Source organism: Macrobrachium rosenbergii, chromosome 28 (genome assembly GCF_040412425.1).
Source record: "Macrobrachium rosenbergii isolate ZJJX-2024 chromosome 28, ASM4041242v1, whole genome shotgun sequence".
Classification (NCBI taxonomy): Eukaryota; Metazoa; Arthropoda; class Malacostraca; order Decapoda; family Palaemonidae; genus Macrobrachium; species Macrobrachium rosenbergii.
Genome location: NC_089768.1, coordinates 31,082,792 through 31,102,713, shown reverse-complemented (window position 1 = coordinate 31,102,713; position 19,922 = coordinate 31,082,792). Strand labels below are relative to the sequence as shown.

The window sequence follows — 19,922 nt, the reverse complement described above, 5'->3', positions numbered from 1 at the left end:
CTAGTTTCAAGTCTTAGGGCATAGTCTGAGTTAGTTATAAATGATTTGTTTAACCAGACCTCTGAACTCTTTTTAGGGTTCTTCTCGGGCTGGAGGCATAGTCTGAGGAACTAAACAGAGGCTCAAAAGGCCTTTGTAACACCAACGATACATCCCACTGTGGGGGCAGCTCCTGAGGGGAAGCAAAACTGCTTTAAGTTTCTCATAAGCATGGATAACTTCACCAAGGTGTAGAGATCCAACCCCTTCAGTTTGAAACTGGAGATAAGGCCAACTGATAGCCTAACCTTTCATTGCAGAAACAGAGTACTTGTCTTGGTAAAAGTAAATAAGGAAGTCTGCAATCTGTTGAACGAATACAGTACTTCATCTAGAGAGCAACCCCTTCTTTGATACCAATTGTAGAAGATGGTCCACTTTCCTTGGTACAAGTTTGCAGAGGAACAGTGGAGGCACCAGAAATCTCTTGCTGCCCTAAGAGACAAGCCTCTCTTTCTCTCACAGGATAACTTCCACCTGTGAAGGTGGAGAGTGAGCTGCTTGACAGTACTTGTGAATGTGCAGTTAGCACAGGAGGGTGGGTCATGGCAGAAATACTTGTTGCCTAGACCAGGAGTATCAGCAGATCTGTGTTTGGCTAACAAGGATCCATCAGTCTTTCAAAGACTCAGGGTGATGAACACACTTGTGATCACTCTGCGAAAAGATTAAAGGGCAGGAAGGCATACACATCCAGATTGTCCCAGGAGGATGAATCTGGGACTGGGAATACAAGACTAAAAGTTTTCTGTTCAATTTGGTTTCAAACACATCAGTCATGAGGTAGCCCCATATCAAAAAATCGCTCCCCTAGGGGTGTGGGGATCACCCTGATGACTAACCTGATCCACCAGAGTACTGTATTCCATCTGCCTGGAATGTATCTGGCCAACAATTCAATGGGTTACAAAGCCACCGACTTATGAATCTGCAATGTTAACTTGCATAGGGTCTGAGGCATCATCCGTCCCTGTTAGTAGATGTAGGCAACAAGTCTTGTTGTTGCTCACCAACACCACTGAATGGCCTCTCAAATGATCTTTGAACACTTGCAAAGCTAATCAAGCCACTCTCATTTCCAAGATGTTGAAATGCATATCCATTTTAAGAAATACTAGAGTGAGGTGGTGTGTGACAGGATGATCACGGCACCACACTACAGCCATTTTAAGAAATACTTGAATGAGGTGTTGTGTGACAGGGTTTACATTAACTCAGGACTAAGAAAAACTTAACTTTCTGCTGTAATATTGATAGTACTGAAAATGCCAAAGGTAAATATCCAATAAATTATTTTTCTCTAGTTTTATTATGTTGGTTTTGTTCTTGAACAAATCAATAAAAGGCAAAGCAGCCCAAAATCGGTGCAAAAATTTTCAGACCAAAAGAATTATGTAAGTATTCAAGACAAGGTCATACCAGAGGTATATGTGATTTAAACATAACAGGCATCTGATTTTGGGTTACCTTGCCTTCCATGATTTGTTCAAGAACAAATCCATCATAAACCTGAGAAAAACACCTGCAGTAAACTTGAAGAATTAAAAGACAAATTTTGTGGAAAGTTTCAAAAGTTACAGGATTACTCCTGGAATGGAATTAGGAATGTGATAAAAACCTTGGGTTGGAGTATTATATAAAAGAAAATTAAAAATGTTTAATCCAAAGTCTGTTTGATAAAGACTGGCCAATCTGGTTTCATTTCTAGGAAGACCGCAAACAACAAACAAGGGTGCAAAGTAGATACACCACTACTGTAGGTATTCAGTTTTATGTTGAGCTTATCCAGCTAAACAATGAACATGAAAAGGCATCTGCTGAACAATAGTTTGTTTGTTAGTAAGGCATGGCAGGTACTGTTATAAAAACTTAAAAAAAAAAAAATTTTTTTATGTCTGATACCTCACCGTTTTGTGTTTTCAGTAATGTTTCAGGAGAAGTGTTTAAATCTTGTAATGATTACCATCAAAAGTTTAAAAAGTATACAGTATTTGGAAAATAACTGCTTTCAATGTTGGATTTGCTTCTATAGGAAGACCAAAAACTGCAAGTAAAGTGTAGCCCTAATAAACCATGGTTCTAATTATTTTAGGGGTTCCAAGAAGTTAATCCCTTTCATGACAGTAACTGTGTACACATGTAAAAACAACTTTTTTTTTTTTTTTGCCACATAAAAGGTTTTGATGACATTACTGTGCTCAAATTACAGTAGTAAATTATATCCTCCAAGCTATCACTCCTTCAGCTGAAGTTCCTTGGTGGTGATGTTCCTCATAACAAATTTTTGTATTTTTCCAGTAACAGTCCTTGGAAATTCTTCTTTGAAAATGATATGCTTAGGAATTTTGAAGTGAGCAATCTGAAATGAAGTGAAGAAAAAGCAGATTCAGATGAAGATCATTTCTCATTATTGGTAGGATGTTTAACCCTGATCTGCAAAGATGCTGATATGAGGTACCTCGTTTCATTTTCTACTGTTTAACCCTGATCTGCAAAGATGCTGATATGAGGTACCTCGTTTCATTTTCTACATTCTAAAAGCATTATTCTTCTCATGCTTTACACTAACGAAGGGTTTATTGTACACCCGAGTTACATGCCTTACTGCAAAATGAAAAAATTAGAAAAAACATGTATACCTCCAAACAAGTTAGTGCATGTTCCGATCTCGATAAATTTTCGTAAAATACTCGGAATTTGTTAGCTGTAATTATAATTTTACAAAATAAAATAAATTATTTGAAAAAACATGTATAACTTGGTAAAATTTATGAGTGTTTTGTAAAAGAGGCCACACACACGGCTGTAAATAGCCACTTTCAACTTCCCGTGGAAGGCAGGGAAAATTTTGTAAAATTTACAAGTGTTTTGTAAAAGAGGTTCTACACAGGGTTGTAAATAGTCACTTTCAACTTTCTATGGAAGGTAGGGAAAATTTTTTAGAATTTTTTTTCATACAGCATGTGCATTTGCATATCTTCCGTTTTCCATTGATGTGTTTTTTTCTAAAATATGGCCAACCTTAAAGCTTGCCCAGTCTGGGGGTGTGGGAGCTGGGTAAAAGATAAGGTGGAATGGTTAGAGGACTGGGAATGGGAGGCAAAGCAGGAACAGGCACACAAATCAGGAATATCCTCACTGGAAGACATTACAGAAAGGCTATCAGCTCTAGAGGCCGCCTTCCCCCTCCTGTCTCTATCCAGTTTAGCTAAATGAGATCCCAAAACCTTCCATTTTTTTAGCATCCCAATCTTTACATTCTTCACCAGTTAAATCAATGGAACATACTTGCCCCACTACAGTCCATGCATAAAGTATGAGAGTCATAAGTAGTTTTGTTAACAGTGCAAGCTAGTTGAACTTGAGTCTGACACATCAAGGCTAACAAGTCAACAAAAATAGTCTCAGTAAGTGAAAAAGTCTCTAATCCAAGGAAAAGTCTTAATCCATGACAAATGGTCTCGCAAAGAAAACCTATCATAAGTACAAATGATCAAGGCTACTAAAATAATCAATACTTCACCATATGGAAGATAAATCCAAAGAAAAAGTGTAGAAATTTTAAAACCAAGCTAACTGTTCACAACTGAACTTCAGTCGAGAACCAGCAGAGAAAAAATTGAGCTCTCTATGAGTAGTTCCTCTTTTACCTTGAAAGTGGGCTGGGTCAACTCACCTACACTAGCAAACTAGAGCTACCAGCGAATTTCAAAATTATAAGCTGCCAGCAAGTGTAACTCTGACCAATGTAATTACTTGGTAAGTTACATATATAAAAAAAAACTTTTCTGTTGTGGCGAGATAAAGATCTCTATTTTTAATACCAGCATTAAATAATTTTTGTGATTTTCCTTCTCCATGAGTTAATTGATATTACATGGGCATATCAAGCACCCATTATGTGATTATGAATACTTGCCTTTCCCTTACACCATAACTTTAGTGATTCCTCTGTAAGTGTTGAGTTTTGAGCAGATCGAATCCAGGCTACAGCTTCCTCTCCCATTCTGGAATCAGGTATGCCAAAAACCTGAAGACAGAATTAGAAGATAATGCCCAATCTATATTTCTAAACAAAAGTATATAACCACAGAGTACCTCCATTAAAAACTTTTTTTTCTCTTTCAAATTTATTTGTTGCATTCATATTATGGCAATACTAAAAATCAAATATAAGATAAAGGAGAAAAACAATATAGTAATAGTTTTCTAAGCTTACAGCACTGACAATACTATAAGCTTTACCAATCAGTTCTCAAACTTCCAGTGCGTTGCACAAAAACTTCATACATATGACATTCATGCATAACCAACCTGTGCCTCCAGAACTTCTGGATGTCCCATGAGGAAGTTTTCAATTTCTGCTGGAAATAAGTTCTCTCCACCTCGTATAATCATGTCCTTGATTCTACCAATAATTTTTCCATAACCATCTGGCTGCAGAATTGCCAAATCTCTGAAAAAATACCAGTTTTTAGAGTAACATTGGTTGTTGAAGCTTTGTTAAAAATAACTTTTCTTGTTGAAGCTTGTTAACATGGTTGTCAGAGATGTGTGGGTGCACGAGAGGTTAGTACCCACTCAGTCACTTATTTTTTCCATGGGTTACATGAACAAATGCACAGATGGTTAGAAGCATAATTGTGATAAAAGACAGATTTCTATCTTGGAAAAATGACAAATTCAACAATTTGTATTTTTCCTAACACACAAGCCCACAACATCACGTGATAGGAGTATCCTTAGGCACGCAAGAGCAGATGGCTATGGTAGACTCACTTTTAGAGAGTAGCACCAGCTATAAAAGATGCCTGCAGGACCAGCATCCCCCAATTTGTAAACAGCCAGAGGGAACGGTGATATTTCACCCAAGATGCATGAGAGATCAAGAAAGAGGGGAGGCATGAAGTGGGACATTAAAAACTCACATGATGATGTGGGTTTGTATGTTAGGAAAAATACAAATTATTGTTGAATTTGTCATTTGTTCTGACACTGATACAAACACCACATCATCATGTGACAGGAGACTCATAAAGAGGAGGAAGGAAGATCTCTCCATAAACAAGCAAGGCAATGAAAAGTAACCACCAAAAATAAAACATTTTTAATACAAAAATAAAACATTTTTAATTTAAAGAATAATACTCTCTTTAAAGTGATGTGATGGAACATGGGAGCTCTACATTCAAACAGAGCCAGATGGTCCTATCCCGTGAACATCACACGCCGGACCCAGGTAATGTTACGGAGAAGAGATGCTCAACAATTGCGAATGGAGCTAAAAGATCATATCTAGCCACTGTCTTTTATAGAGGAGGCTCACTCCTTAGGTTGGAACTGTCAGCTTTCCCAGGCACATGCTTGAACAGGGAGAAGGAGAACCCCAGAAACCTCCTATACAGCCTGGCATTTACTGATGTAAAAGGTTAGGAGGACCCTATGCCATAGTTTGGCATCTGACTCTCACTATTAATTTGTCATAAGTCTAAGTGCATTAAGACAAGAGGATCAAAGCATTCAAGATTCTCAAGCGCATTATACCTCCTTCACAACCTACTTTATGAACATTCAAAATTATACTTCTTGCACTTTGTTCCAGCTACTCTTTCTTAGCCCATCTATCCCTGTACAGCTACAATTGGCATTTGTTTTTTCCTTCCTTACACCAACAGCAAATCAAGGTGTTCTTCTGGCTGTAAGAAGTTGTCCTCCCTGTCAATACATGATAACTTCTTGCACCAACTGGAAGGTTAACCTTTTCAAGAACCCATACTGTTATAATTGAACCTCATCCTAATTATCATTGTACAAAAAACTCACTACAGTATACAAATCTTATGCCATCAAAATATTTAAATTTGTATATGTACAAAAAATTACTTTCAGAAACTTTTGCATCATTAAACATTATTATCAAAATTAAAAAATTTTTATGAACTAAAACGTTTAATTACCTCAGGCCATGCCAAAGAAAACAAGATTTTTAACACATTGAAGTTACTAACTCCTTTAATAATAAAATAAATGCCAAATTCCTTTGACAATAACAGCATAAGAAACAGTTTTCAACCTACCCTGTCTTTAGCCACCTGTCCTCTTGTAACACCTCCTTTGTTTTCTCTACGTCATCCCAGTATCCCAGAAATGTGCAGTAGCCCCGAATACAAAGTTCTCCCCCAACGCCAATGGGAGTCACTTTCCCTTCTTCATCAATTATCTTCACCTGAGAAAATATTAAAATTTACTATATTTGTTGGAATGAAACTGATATACAGTAAACGCCCCGTATTCACGGGGGATGCGTACCACACCCTCGCCGCGAATAGCTAAAATCTGTGAATACTTAAAGCCCCTCTAAAAACACTTAGAAATGCCTATTCTGATACTTCAAACACAAGAAAAAAAAAACTAGAAATGCTTATACTGTACTTGAGTTTTATCACAAAAAGTGCATTTAGTCATGAAAATGATATGAAAATACAGTAATTAGTGAATATTTCTCAGCAATAAATACCGTGAATGGGCGAATTTTCCACGAATAATGTGTATACATGTTCCATAGAGAAATCCATGAATCGTGAGAACGCGAATACAGTGGGTTTACTGTAAACACTATTGTAGTGGTTTTGTCAACAAACCATTCAGAAGACAAGAATGCTAAAAATGAGTGTTTTCACAGTCTCAGGTTAATCTAAAACTAGTTTTAGGACTTCAAAAAGTAGCGAAATCTTTAATTACCTCAGTATGATCAGACGGATATCCTATGGTTGATGAGCGAACAGATACTGGATCAGTTGGGTAACACTGGAAGGTAACTGGACTTGTTTCTGTCATGCCATACATTACCTGTAATTGTTACAATTTTTAAAATTCAGTCAATACATTACTGAAATCTCAGGTCCTATCTGAGCTTTCAGTTTTGAAAGATACTGAACTGTGCACTTATCAGCTGAATGTTTTAAGTGTGTTTTGGTTGAAATTCCCTAGTGAAATACAACTCTGTTACAGAGTTGTAATTTTTTTTACAGAAGCTTATTCCAATGGATTCCATCTTTTTAGTATTTATTAAAAAATATTGAATTTAAAATATAAAAAGGCCCTGTTTAGAGTAATGAATGGAAACAAATTAACTGTGTACACTTACCAAGATATCTTTCATGTTCATTTCATTTATTAAAGCTAGGACCAGTTCCTGAGGACAAGGGGCCCCAGACATAATTCCTGTAGACAAACTGCTCACATCCCTTTGGTTTGATCTTTGAGCATTTAGGATATCGACAAACATTGTTGGAGTGCCATAGCAGGAAGTGACTCTGAAACAGTAGTTACACTAAGTCTGATACAGTACAAAGTTTTTCACTGCAGGAGAAAGAACTTAAGTAAAACCTTTGATAATCACTAGGTAAATTTAAAATAAACAAAAATTATAATGAATTTCTTGGTCAACTCTATAAAAAAAACATTTAAGAGACAATTGTGAACATTTACATTACAGTACAGTATTTGAATATATCTTATCATAGCATGAACTATTTGCCTGACAAGTTAACCAAATGTCATATTAGGCTCTATGATGTCTCTGTGGTTACTCGAGATGCTTTATCAAACATAACACACTGGGGGCCTTCCCTCTGAAGGAGTGCAGTAATTTCAAGGATAGGGAGCTGCAAAATGAATGTACTTCTTGGACAGGATGATTTTCAGCTATTATTGTAACAAAATATGTAGTCGCATTCTGCTGCTTTGGTCAGTAATAAAACTAAAAGATGATTATTTTTCCCTGAAAATAACTATGATTACTGTTTTGATTTAGTGATTATTAGAGGCATAAGCATCCACAGATAGATGTGAACTGGTGAAAACAAGAAAATAATACCAAAAGAGCAAATCTTTAGAACCTTTCATCTTGCATTGCTTGGACTGCAGCTTGAGGGTCAAATCCAGGACTTGGGAAAACACAAGTTGCCCCAAAATGAGCACCATTCAGGGATCCCAGAACGCATCCAAAACAGTGATACAGAGGTACAGTCATGCAAATACGATGTTCCTGAAAGGGAAATGCAGGATCTGACAACACTTTCAATAAAGGAGTTTATTAAATATATGATGGCAAACAAATTACACTTGATTTATGGCTATTTATTTGGTAAATTTTTATGGACAATTTTTATATTCAATGTTATTTCTTAGTGTCCAAAATTTACATTAGTTTCAAATTTGAAATGTAATTATCAATAAAAGAACAAGAATAAAATGAAATGAGAATTAAAGCAACTTCATCAGTCTGCTATAGTCTAGTAAACATACTGGTACAGTAATTCTAAGTATTAGCTCCACGCCTATTTTTACCTTGGAAACTGGTTTTTTCTACACTTTTAGGGCTTCTGATACTGGCGGTGCATTGTTTGTTGTTGGCCAAATGGAATGTCCCTTCACCATGTTTAGTACTGGCCCGGGGGGGCGGTACCCATGTGGTAACAAGTTATTGCACTTGCCAGACAGGATAAGAACAGTTCCAAACGGACCGTATCCGTGTTCTGTCTTTTGAAGATCGTGTATGGAAACCTCTTGTTGGATGGACTTCAGGCATTGATTACAGGTTAATTACATTCATGCGACAAAAATTGAAGGTAAGTCCATAATTAGCAACCAAAAAACTGTAGAAAAAATCAAATTAGAAGGAAATCGCCGCCACGGAGCTACTGCTTTGATCTACCAACATAACGAAAAAAGTTAAATATTCTTAGTTGTTTTTAAGAATCAAAGTATTTTATTCAAAAGTTGAAAGTTTTTACTTGAATTAACAATGCAATTTTTAGCGCATGATCAGAGTTACAGAACTTGACATTGCAACATGTCTAAGAATTATGTTACAGTATTAGGCAAGCCCATTATTAGCTGGCAGAGATGGACAGGACATCAAAATTACTGTACTTACTTTTAGCCCATAACTGCATCTGTTACCAACATTAAAAGCATTATTCACAATCATATGATGAGAAAGTGTTGCTGCCTTTGGCTGACCTGTAGTACCCTGCAAGAATATTACTGTGCAAGTAGACCTGATAATGACAAGAGAGGATAAGCTTTTATTTTCATTTTATGCAAATCAGCATTTGTCGAATATTTCCTCAAAAAATTATTATTGGCATTTTTGTCTTAGGACAACTCGTGTAATGAGAGAACGTTCATGAATTACTGAAAGATGTTTTGCATGGTGGAATTAACGAGGTATGTACTCACTGAAGTAAACTGAATGTTGCAAGGTTCATCAAACTGTATTTTATGTGATAACTCCTCAATTTCCCTCATGTGGTTGCTGTCTCCTGCATTGCAAACATCTTGAAATTTGTGGGCACCTCTAAAACAAGGGAGAAAGGGACCACATTGTATTCAGGTTCTTAAGATCAGCACTCTTACTCTCAACTGAGTGTATTTATTCATATCCCATTGTTATTTGATATTTGAAATTATTATAAATCACAAATCTTTCACATGTCACTGCTGTATTCGTCATGGTTTTACTAATACTCAAACATATTAAAATAAATAACTGTCCACCATTCAAATATTTATGTTATATTCACATGTCACCTTCAAATACAAAGTACCAAAAGGAAAATGAATAGAAAGGTAAGAATCCTGACTGGCTTTGTCTTATTTCAGACATCCTGAAGCTGTCTGAGACAAGATTTGTCGGGGTCCAAATAACTGTATTTTTTTTGGTATTTTGTATACAGTATATACCTGCATGTATATATGAGTACTATATAATTACAATAAAAACTTATTTACTTACATACGGTATTTCCCCCTCACCTTAGCTGTTTATCTGCAATGATAATAACCCGTTTTAGGTAAGGTAGCTGGTTACTTACAAGCTCCTCTTGACCATCAAGCAGCTCTGGGGCTAACTGGCACAGCATTTCATAGTAACTGAAATACGGGATGTAATTTTACCAACACTCTCTTACAACACTGCATCAGTACGAATGCTTACCAAGTAGTTAAATATGCAACATCATTAATGATGTTTTAAGTTAAAAATAATCCTGCAAACACACTATTACTGATACAAAACTTTTAACATTGATAAACCTCGCTACTGTTCTACAAGTCAAAGTTGTTTATTTAATATGCGAAACATGAATTAGTTGCCTACTTTGAAGTCTTGAACTTTTCATCGCAAACCATGGCTTTTACTCGAACTTTGTTGAGACAAAACTTGAGCTCTTCCAAACGATATCCAGGGTTAATGTTGACCTGTTCAATGAAGAAGTCGCATATGAAATTAATAATAACAGGAATAAAAAAAAAAATAACTATTCTAATGTAAAGAAAATTACCAATTGTGACCTTGCTCTCATAGGACAATTGAAAGAAAGTTTTATAGACTTATTAATACCTCATTTACAACATTCTTTTCATATCATATTCAAAGAATCGATGTTTAACAGTTCCACTTACCAATATTAGACCTGCTTTGGCAGCAGCATACTGTGTAAGGTACCATTCATAAGTGTTCGAACCCCAAATACCAATGCGGTCTCCTCTTTGCAACCCATGAGCCAAAAATCCAGCAGCTAACTGGTCTGCCTAAGGACACCAAAAGCACATGAGCCTTAGTAATAATGCTCTTAAAAATAAACACAATATACAAATGTATACACATGTGTATATACACACACATATATAGGGGAAAAATGTTCTTTGCAGAAATCAAAACAAACTTACATCTAGCCGGGCTTCTGAGAATGTCTTCCTGATACCCTGATGGACAGACACTACCGCCTCCCGTTTCCCATAGTTCCGATCTGCAGCATCCAGTAACTGTCCAACTGTCTTCTCATGAAGAGACCAAGAACCAACACTGTGCAAGTAACTGGTTGTCAACTGAGTGCTGCTCTTGTATCTGAGAAAAATGATTGCAACGTATTAGGTAAACCACGTTCACAAATTGCCGGACAGAGAAATGTCTGATAAAGAAAACAAGTAGTCAACGTATACCCTTTACCAAATGTTTACCATAACGAGTAAAATTATTTTAACTTTGTATTAAGAGAAACTTAACACATTCCTAACGTCTAACAGGATTATAATTTCCATGTCAACCCTCTTGCAAATCTTTACCATAAATTGTTATCACAGATTGCAACACAGATACATAACCAATTATGCACTTTACATGTATTGAGGAATAATTTATAAAGGAAATTATACGTAAATTCTTCTATCCTAACCAGGATGTGAACCTATAATTTTTTGGAGTACAAGTAGGGTAACAGTAACCGTAACCACTCTGCCATTTATCACATATCATTCCCTTTAGGTATAAGTTATTTCCAACAACGTGAATTCGATATTAACGATTTATTTGCGGCTTAATATTTAAAAGTAATGGGAAATTATTTATAAAACTAAGTTTCTCACGACACTTATACGTTCAAATATTAATCTGCGAATAAACTATTAATATCGGATTCGCATTACCTTGGGAATAACTTATTGTGTTACTTTTCGTAACGTAATAACGCATCAATTTACAGTGATTCTGCCAACATCTTCCTCAATCATTTTCAAGTTGCGTCTCAGTACGCAAGTGAACACGAAAACGAAGATGTCAATTCTAATCTTGAGAAATTCAGTTTTACTTAAGAATAGTTATGGATACAACATATATACTGACGTTCCCTTCTTAGCTGCAGAGTCCTTGAAACAGCGATGAGTCGTATCAATATAAAACCAGGGCTTTTTACTTTTATTTATTTTTTTAACAAAAGTATCGTAACTCAACTGTAAACAAAGTAGGGATTTCAAGACAGCATTAACTGCATCTAATAACAGAGCTCTTCTTTCTCTTTTGATTTTGGGCTCTTCAATACAATTGTGCACTGTATCACAACTGTGGTACGAAACCATGGTCAAACAACAACAACGAGCCAGAGCGACCACATCGCAGTGGGGTACGCTGCTCTACTGTAATTATAGAACAGTAAACGTTCCCTTATTATTCACGAATAAAACTAGCAAAAACCTGTTAAACTGAGAGCGAATTAATTCAAATCACGTCCTGCCTAACTTTACCAATGCCTCCTTAAGAACGAAACTGCCACTGAACTTTAAATGCAAAGAACAAGCGTAAAAACAGGAAATTATGTGAGACGTCAGGAGTCTATCATAGTGGGTCCTGCTTCCCAAGGTCACTACACCTCTCTAGCTCTGGCATTGGTTACCAGACTCAGCCTAAGCAATTGAAGCATGCTAGTGGAGTTTTGTTGTCCAATCTAAATATAACTAAGTCACGCAAGCGCAAGTTCCCTTCAACTGCAAAGATAATACGAGAAAGGAAAACCTAAAAATTACTTACCACTGCAAAACTTACTTAGCATGGCAACGGTTTACAGCATTTCTGCCTGCAGTTAAACCTGTATGGTAAGGGTGTTAATTTTCACACTGAAAATAAGTTTTCACATTATTAAAAATAAATTTTCACCTTCTACAGTTAAAGAACACTGCTTCTCACTATGTCGCGTACCTGACACAAGCATGTAGCGGTTTATATGGAGTCTTGCTGGCGTGAAAACACAACCCCTGCCTAAGCAGAAGGGCGCCACTTCTCACGTTAAACTTCATCACCAAGCACTGATTCGGCGTTGACGTCCCGACTCGCGAGGGTCCGTTGGGCCAAGCCAGTTTACTGTGGGTTGCGTATGGTTGCTTATCTCAGATTTTAGGCACCATCCTCGTCGATAAGTACTAATTTTAGTCAATTTTTCAGTAGCCTTGCAACTTTATTCTCATTCTTTCTGTCTGTGGTGTTTGTTTACAAAGAGAGAGAGAGAGATAGATAGTGGGGCAGGTATGTTTTTTAAAACTAAGTAACACCGAGTCGACAATTGTATTATTTATTGCCACCGTGGTAGTTTAATTTAGTCACATCTAGTTAGCTTTGCGAGTGCCATTTTAGTGAATACTTGGTAATGAAAAGTTTTTTTTATTGATTGCTGAATTCGTCGCCTAAACATGACTGTTGCGTCTGAGTGCTTTTTTTATTTTATTGTTTCTTGCCGTAACACAGTGTTAAAATTGTTTACAATACTAAAGCCTGTCTTGTTCCATAAAACGGAACGATAAATGTTTTTTTTTTTCCTCTTATAATCGTTGATTTACTTTTATATAACGGAAGTTCAGGCGACTGTTAACCTAAGAAAAAAGTCCTGTATTTAAAAGGCAGAGGTGAATAAAGTAATTGCACGAAAATGAACTTGCTATCTCAGCGTCCCTGATGACAGAAGAACATCCACCCTGACCCTGTCGCTTTAGCTGGGACACTTAACAGAAACATTCCTCTCGTTTGTTTGTAAGCAAAAACCCTTCCAATTCCATTTCAGTGCCCCTCATGACTTTAATTAACGGATAACGGAACATCCATTCTACCTCCTCTCCTTTTAAACGATCCTCGTGTGCTTGGAGGTGCTAAAGCGAATGGTCCCTCTTGGTAGCGTAATAAGTGAATCATTCATTAACCTCTGTTTCCCAGAGTCCTAACCGGAAGGGTGTCCCTTCATCCAGTGCCCTCCAAACTTCAAGACCTTCAGTGGAAAACATATCCAAATTGGGTAAGGAGAAGTTATTTTGGCTATTACAGAGTAGCTTATAGATTTCATAACTGTGACCAGCAGAGTCTGAAGTCTAAAAAAAAAATACATGACTGCATCACCATGAAGAGGATCAGGATATTTGGACACTATCAATAATGAATCTGAATTCGACAGGTATTAACATAAGTGAAATAAATTCAGGACTACCCTGGTGGTGTGATGAACAATCAGGGATGGCTTGAAGCCCATCTGATTGAATAGGGATTTTGACCAATCTTAGTAATTTTGACAAAGTTGAACTAGTTGAACTAGATACAATATATATATATATATATATATATATATATATATATATATATATATATATATATATACAGTAGCCTATATATATAATGTATGCTTGTATGACTATTTTTACCAACTCCATATAGTTTAGTTGGTATAGGTCTATGTATGTCATATATATCGATTCTTAATTTCTATACGTATTTATGTACATACATATAGACACTCATATATATAAACACACACGATGCAGGTGTGTATTTAAACAAAAAATACTGTCCATTTTTGACCAACTCAAAATCAACATTGAGTGAAGGTAACCGCCCCCACCCCCAACCCCAGTTGGGCCATCCCTGAGAACAACGAATTATCTAACCACCTTTGACTCAAATTCCACCTTAGAAGGCAAATTTGATTCTCAGGGCATTTGGTGGAAAGCATAACCCTAAAGATTAGGAAGTAATTCACACACACACACACACACACACAGTAGTATATATATATATATATATATATATATATATATATATATATATATATATATATATATATATACCCTATTTGAATTAGCTTCTCTACAGATGACAGGGTGGTAAGAGGAATTCTGCAATTTTGTTTTGCTATAATGGTTAGTTCTAATAGCTTTGCGATTCCTTAAACCTGTATGACAACATACCCACCAATAGACAGTACCTGGTTTTAGAACAGTGCGACAGGGAATTTCCGCTTCCCCTAAGTTGTCACGCCAGATAACCCACAATTAATCAATAATTAATCATCACCTACGTCTTTTCCTGTTCCCTGACGAGAAATTTTGGTTATCGTTAGTACGTGTGTGTGTTTTCAACAACAAGCCTTTCCCGTTATAGGTGGTGGCTCCAGAGAAAATACAAGGCAACTGTTGATGCCACTTTCATACTTTTTTGAACTATTGTTCAAACCCCTTACACATTAAACGTCAACTGGTTTAAGGAGCATATCACTGCAATCTTCACCAAGTGATAATTCCGATACCTTAAGTTTTGTATTTCATATTCGTACTTTATCAGAAGTCTAACGAACTACAATTACTATCATAAAGTATTATAAACGGATTATTATTGCCACGTATTATAATTTTGCTTATTTGGAATGAAGACGTAAAGCAGAGTGTTTGACCGTTTCACAAGAACTGTCAGTGTTAACTGCTTGTTTGGTGGGCCGACACCAGGCCGGCCGCCGGCACGTCAATGCGGCCGCAGACACTTCCGCTGTCTTCGAATACCCGTGAACAGAGTTAACTTAATCTGTGCTTCTATCGTTTATTGCCTTCTTAATGGTGTATTGTGCAGCTTATAATTGCAGAAATGGACACGGGAATTCTCCAAGAGAAGGTGGAATGACATTTCACAGGTAAGCAAAGCAATGCTGAATTATACTGACCCATAATTTAGCGTTAGTCAGTTTATGTTTTGTTTGCAGTAGATACAATGTTTCCTGTTAACATGTCTTATATTTTCGGCATATTATTTTGGCACATAAGTGTGGTGGTGGTTACAGTTTTGAAACCAGAACAGCATTAATTTTATGCATGCCACATAATGCTAAGTGAAATAGAGCTTGCCCGTTATTACAAATGTTTACTAGCAATTATAGGCCTATATGTTACGGGGGGAACCATTCGTTTTTTAAACGTTATTGTGATGCATACGGGCACCTGCAGTATTTTGCCGGTCATTAAGAATTCTTTGCAGTAGGTAGTCTTGTTGGATACTGTCAATGCCATCAATGTTTCAGTTTCAGACGTGTAAAGGTATAGCGTTAGAGTCGTTTAACAAAATGCATTGACTCAAAGGTGGTTTCTCAACGAAATTCTGAACGTCACACTCGGTGAGTTTATCTCAAGACGACGTAAGCAAACTCTTGACAAAACGTCTCAAAATATTTTAATTTGTTTATATGCGTAATAAATCCGTTTAATTTGTTTTAATTGAACGATATGTTTCATAGATTGGTGACAGCAAGAAAATGAAGTATGGTAGCCTAGGCTACAACTATGCACTCAAACTACTCATTTGTTAAGATGCTGTATCATTTCAGCCCTATTCTGAATACAACCTAATTTCGAATACATGAAAATAATTTCCTTGTGTTAAAATTGATCGAATCAAAATTCCAAGGAAAAAATATAGTCTTTAAGAATGGTACCAACAAGGAAACGAATCGTGGCCAAGACAACGCTAGACCCATGCATATTGATTAAACAGGTATTTTTATTGTATTATCCCTCTTTTAAAAATAATTTTAGTCCAGTTAAGTAAAAATTACATTCTTATCGTAGTTCCCATTTAATTATTCTCTTTAGTATCATTCCAAAGCCTTAGAACAGAAAGAAACGACTTTGCTAGCCGTTTTTGTCGTCGGTTTGTTTACAATTCTTATTTTAACTATTGAAGATATATGCAGATTCTTTACTTGAACTACAATAAACCGCAGAACAATAATATTTCAGAATATATTGTACAGTAATGATCAATCCATCTGTAATAAAGTAATACATTCTTATAATAAGCGAGAGGGGTAAAAAATGCTGCCAAGTGTTTCGTCATTATACTACAGGACTATATGCTTGAACCAGCGGTTTCAACATGAGCACGGAGATCACCACTCCGTGTTATTAATTCTTTGAGGCATGAATACATACATCACTGTAATGAATATCACCAAGCTCAACAAGAAAGCTGATTAACCCATCAGTTTTCCCATCAACCTTCGCTGAAGATCGGTTTATTTCCACTGTCATATGACGATCGGTTTATTTCCACTGTCATATGAAGATCGGCTCTGGTTGGGTTAGTGTAGACATAGTCCTCTCATTGGTGTGCCGTAGGTGCAACCACCACAAATAAAACTTATGAAGCAGCTCTTGGAAAGCTGCCAGAAATTTTTACACAATATAGACGGTCGTAAAAAATTATCCGCGAGCTCTAGGTGTAAACAGACTTGACTGTATATAAATAAATGATGCGTAACAAAAAAGGAATAAGCTATTCAAGATCCAGCACATAAAAGTAATATCAAGGAAATAAAATAATTATTCCTAGTTCAGATAACAAACGCACATACTCGTACAGTAGATTCCATAACGACATCATCTCGTAATACGGATTTTATTGTAAATTGTAATATTGGATGTACAGCATGCAGCAAAATTCGAAAATCACTAACTGGCAACTTTACCTTCACATTTCTAATGACGCAAAGTTGCAACGACGAACATTTTGCAACAGTTCACAAGCATGGTTTTAGTATCAATACTGTATTTTTTTAATAAAAATATTAGCTAAGGTATTATAAAAAACATTAACACAGTAATTTTTAATTAAGGTAAATATGAAAAGACGTAAACATTTCATGAATTTTACTTTTTAGCCACCGTAGTAATGTATTTAACGTAATGAACGTATCGGAGATGTGATTATGGGCGTGGTCTAAATAGACATCAACTGTTTAAATGGCTCAGTTTGCCTCCCCCCGCTTTACCCTTGGTCTATGTGCACTTCGCTCATCTCGATTTTGTCATTCTTGTGAAGCCTATACGCCTATGAAGAAAGTAATGACGGAAGTATACCACACCAAGACTACGGAGGAATTTCACAAATCCTGCTTTATAGTCTTATCGACACCTTTTATAAGTTACGAAGATTTGACGCGACCATATATTGTTGCCATCTGTAATATAGCCTAATATGTTATAAAGCCAATAGCATTGGCCTGGACTCCAGAGCCATATTATTATTATTATTATTATTATTATTATTATTATTATTATTATTATTATTATTATTATTATTATTATTTATAATACGTTGTTGTTGTCATTCTGCAGAATCTGCACACAATAGGTGTGGCTGATTATTATTATTATTATTATTATTATTATTATTATTATTATTATTATTATTATTATTATTATTTATAATACGTCGTTGTTGTCATTCTGCAGAATCTGCACACAATAGGTGTGGCTGATAATGTCCGGCCTGATTATAGTCTTCCATTCCTAAAGTAAACGTTAAATAATGAAAAAGGTTGAATTAATTGTATTTCTAATAGCGAAGATTACTCTCCACCTCACTTATTTATTTGTTCATTTATCATTTTTTTTTTCTTCAAACTGAAGAAACACCTCGGGAGGCTAGACCTATGTAGCCTTGGCTATAGACTAAGCTATGGCTTGTAATAATTTATTGCAAATATCGAAATCGTGATCCTGACAAACATTTGCGTTATGCACAAAACTACAAAAGCGAAAAGAAGTAATAACCTTGAATTCATATCCCAAATGCACCCATTAACTTTTATTTTCACTCCATTGCTACTTCCTCTTTCACAGTTTCACCGCATCCAGACTGACGGTTCCAGGAGTCACGGTGAGCCGGGGGATTCATGCTACAGTAAGGTATTTAGTTTTCGTTCTGAAATATTATTGTAGCTTGAAATATTTTTGTTTGTTCAAGATCCTATTTATTTCAATGATAAGATTCTACATAACAAGTGACCAACTTTTCCTCATACATACATGTTTACAAAGTAAAATACAAGATTTAATACTTGAGAACAACACTTGTCCAGTACGAAAATAAAGACTCGCACGAGTGTTATGCATGCTGTACTGTACAATTTGTTTTTTGAAGGTATTTTCACTTATTTTAACCGCGTCCACAATTTTTTTACTATTTTACCTATAAAGAAGATATAAAGAATACTATTAGGAAAACATGCAACTGTCATTTACTATACGAACTTGAAAACTTCGATCGAAAATTGATGGCCCGAATTAATCGACAACTGCTATGTCCTACAATATAGAAAACTGTCTTGAATTCGCAGCTATTTAAAAGAAAACGATGTTTCCCAATTCATGGGTCACTTGGTCATTTTATGTTCTCCCTTAGGGCCCTGCACAAAAATTAACATCGTCGGATTTTATGTTCTGGGGAAAATAATTCTTAAAACGTCAAGTAAAACTTAACAGTTCGGTAATTTTAAGGAAGAGCTCCGCACGGAGATATTGTTTATTAATGAAAATATTTTTACTGGGCAATATAGAAAAGGGTGTAGGCAATCTGGCGCAAGGTAGGCGAGATAAGTGGAAAAATTCACCAAAATAATGTGAAAAAATTTACCGTCTTTTGTTCACGTTTTTACGCAGAAAGCTCTTTGGCTGGACGCCATGTATAGTACCAGCCCCTCGGCGATTAACGTAAAAACATAAACAAAAGAGGGTAAATTTCTTACGTTATTTCGGTAAATTTCACAAGTTATCTCACTTGTAATGCATCATATATAGCCCTTTTATATTGCTTAGTCAAAAAATCTCATTAATAAACAATATCTCCTTGTGGAGTATCAGTCATAAGACTTTTCTCATGTATTACCTTTATCTGGGCCAATCGTTCGACACGTTGGCAATATGGCCTGAATTCTGCCAAGAATGCAACCTCTGTCTCGTCTCCAAGAAACCCAACCCACATCACCCAAATGAGTGGGCATTAGAGCAGAAGCATTTTAAAATAACAGTAATTCTGACATGTCAAAAGAGATGGGACCACGAAGGTGCCTGTAAAAAAGCTAAGAGTCTACAGTTTAAGTGCATATTAAAAAAAAAAATAAGTGTTCAGACTATGTTGTAAAGACATGGTTAAATTGGAGCTACTCAGTCAGTGTCGTAGCTGGCATTCCATCAGTAGTGGGTGGGGAGGACCTAGGTGGGGCAAGATATTTTTAGAGGGGCCAAAGAAAATTACACGAAACTAACGTACCAATTCTGTAATTAGTAAAATATACTATTCTCGAAGGTATATATATCCATGTGAATGAAGGCAAATAATATAGCATTAGTAATTAGTAACCCTGTATTTGAAATTATAGAGCTCAATTTTCAATTAATTTTCAACTCTTACTATATGATGAAAATGTATCAGATACTGTAAGGGTTGAAGTTTAGCCACA

At 35.9% G+C, this 19,922-nt stretch overlaps 1 protein-coding gene and 1 long non-coding RNA gene across 2 annotated transcripts in view; one reads left to right on the top strand and one right to left on the bottom strand.

Annotated features, from left to right (window-relative positions):
• Positions 1-1,794: 1,794 nt before the first annotated feature.
• On the bottom strand, positions 1,795-12,734 carry LOC136854201 (medium-chain acyl-CoA ligase ACSF2, mitochondrial-like). Its single transcript, XM_067130507.1, has 14 exons — positions 12,578-12,734; positions 10,777-10,954; positions 10,510-10,638; positions 10,205-10,305; positions 9,862-9,978; positions 9,286-9,403; positions 8,981-9,076; positions 7,941-8,089; positions 7,187-7,355; positions 6,781-6,888; positions 6,117-6,265; positions 4,354-4,495; positions 3,959-4,069; positions 1,795-2,398 (listed from the first exon to the last, which is right to left on the bottom strand). The coding sequence occupies exons 1-14, from the start codon at positions 12,673-12,675 to the stop codon at positions 2,273-2,275; spliced, it is 1,791 nt and encodes a 596-aa protein (XP_066986608.1). The 5' UTR covers positions 12,676-12,734; the 3' UTR covers positions 1,795-2,272.
• A 2,451-nt stretch (positions 12,735-15,185) lies between these two features.
• LOC136854200 (uncharacterized) overlaps positions 15,186-19,922 on the top strand; it is a 154,705-nt gene continuing 149,968 nt past the window's right edge. Inside the window, exons 1-2 of the long non-coding RNA XR_010857663.1 lie at positions 15,186-15,320; positions 18,304-18,369. This is a non-coding gene — a long non-coding RNA (uncharacterized lncRNA). The remainder of the gene's footprint in view (positions 15,321-18,303; positions 18,370-19,922) is intronic.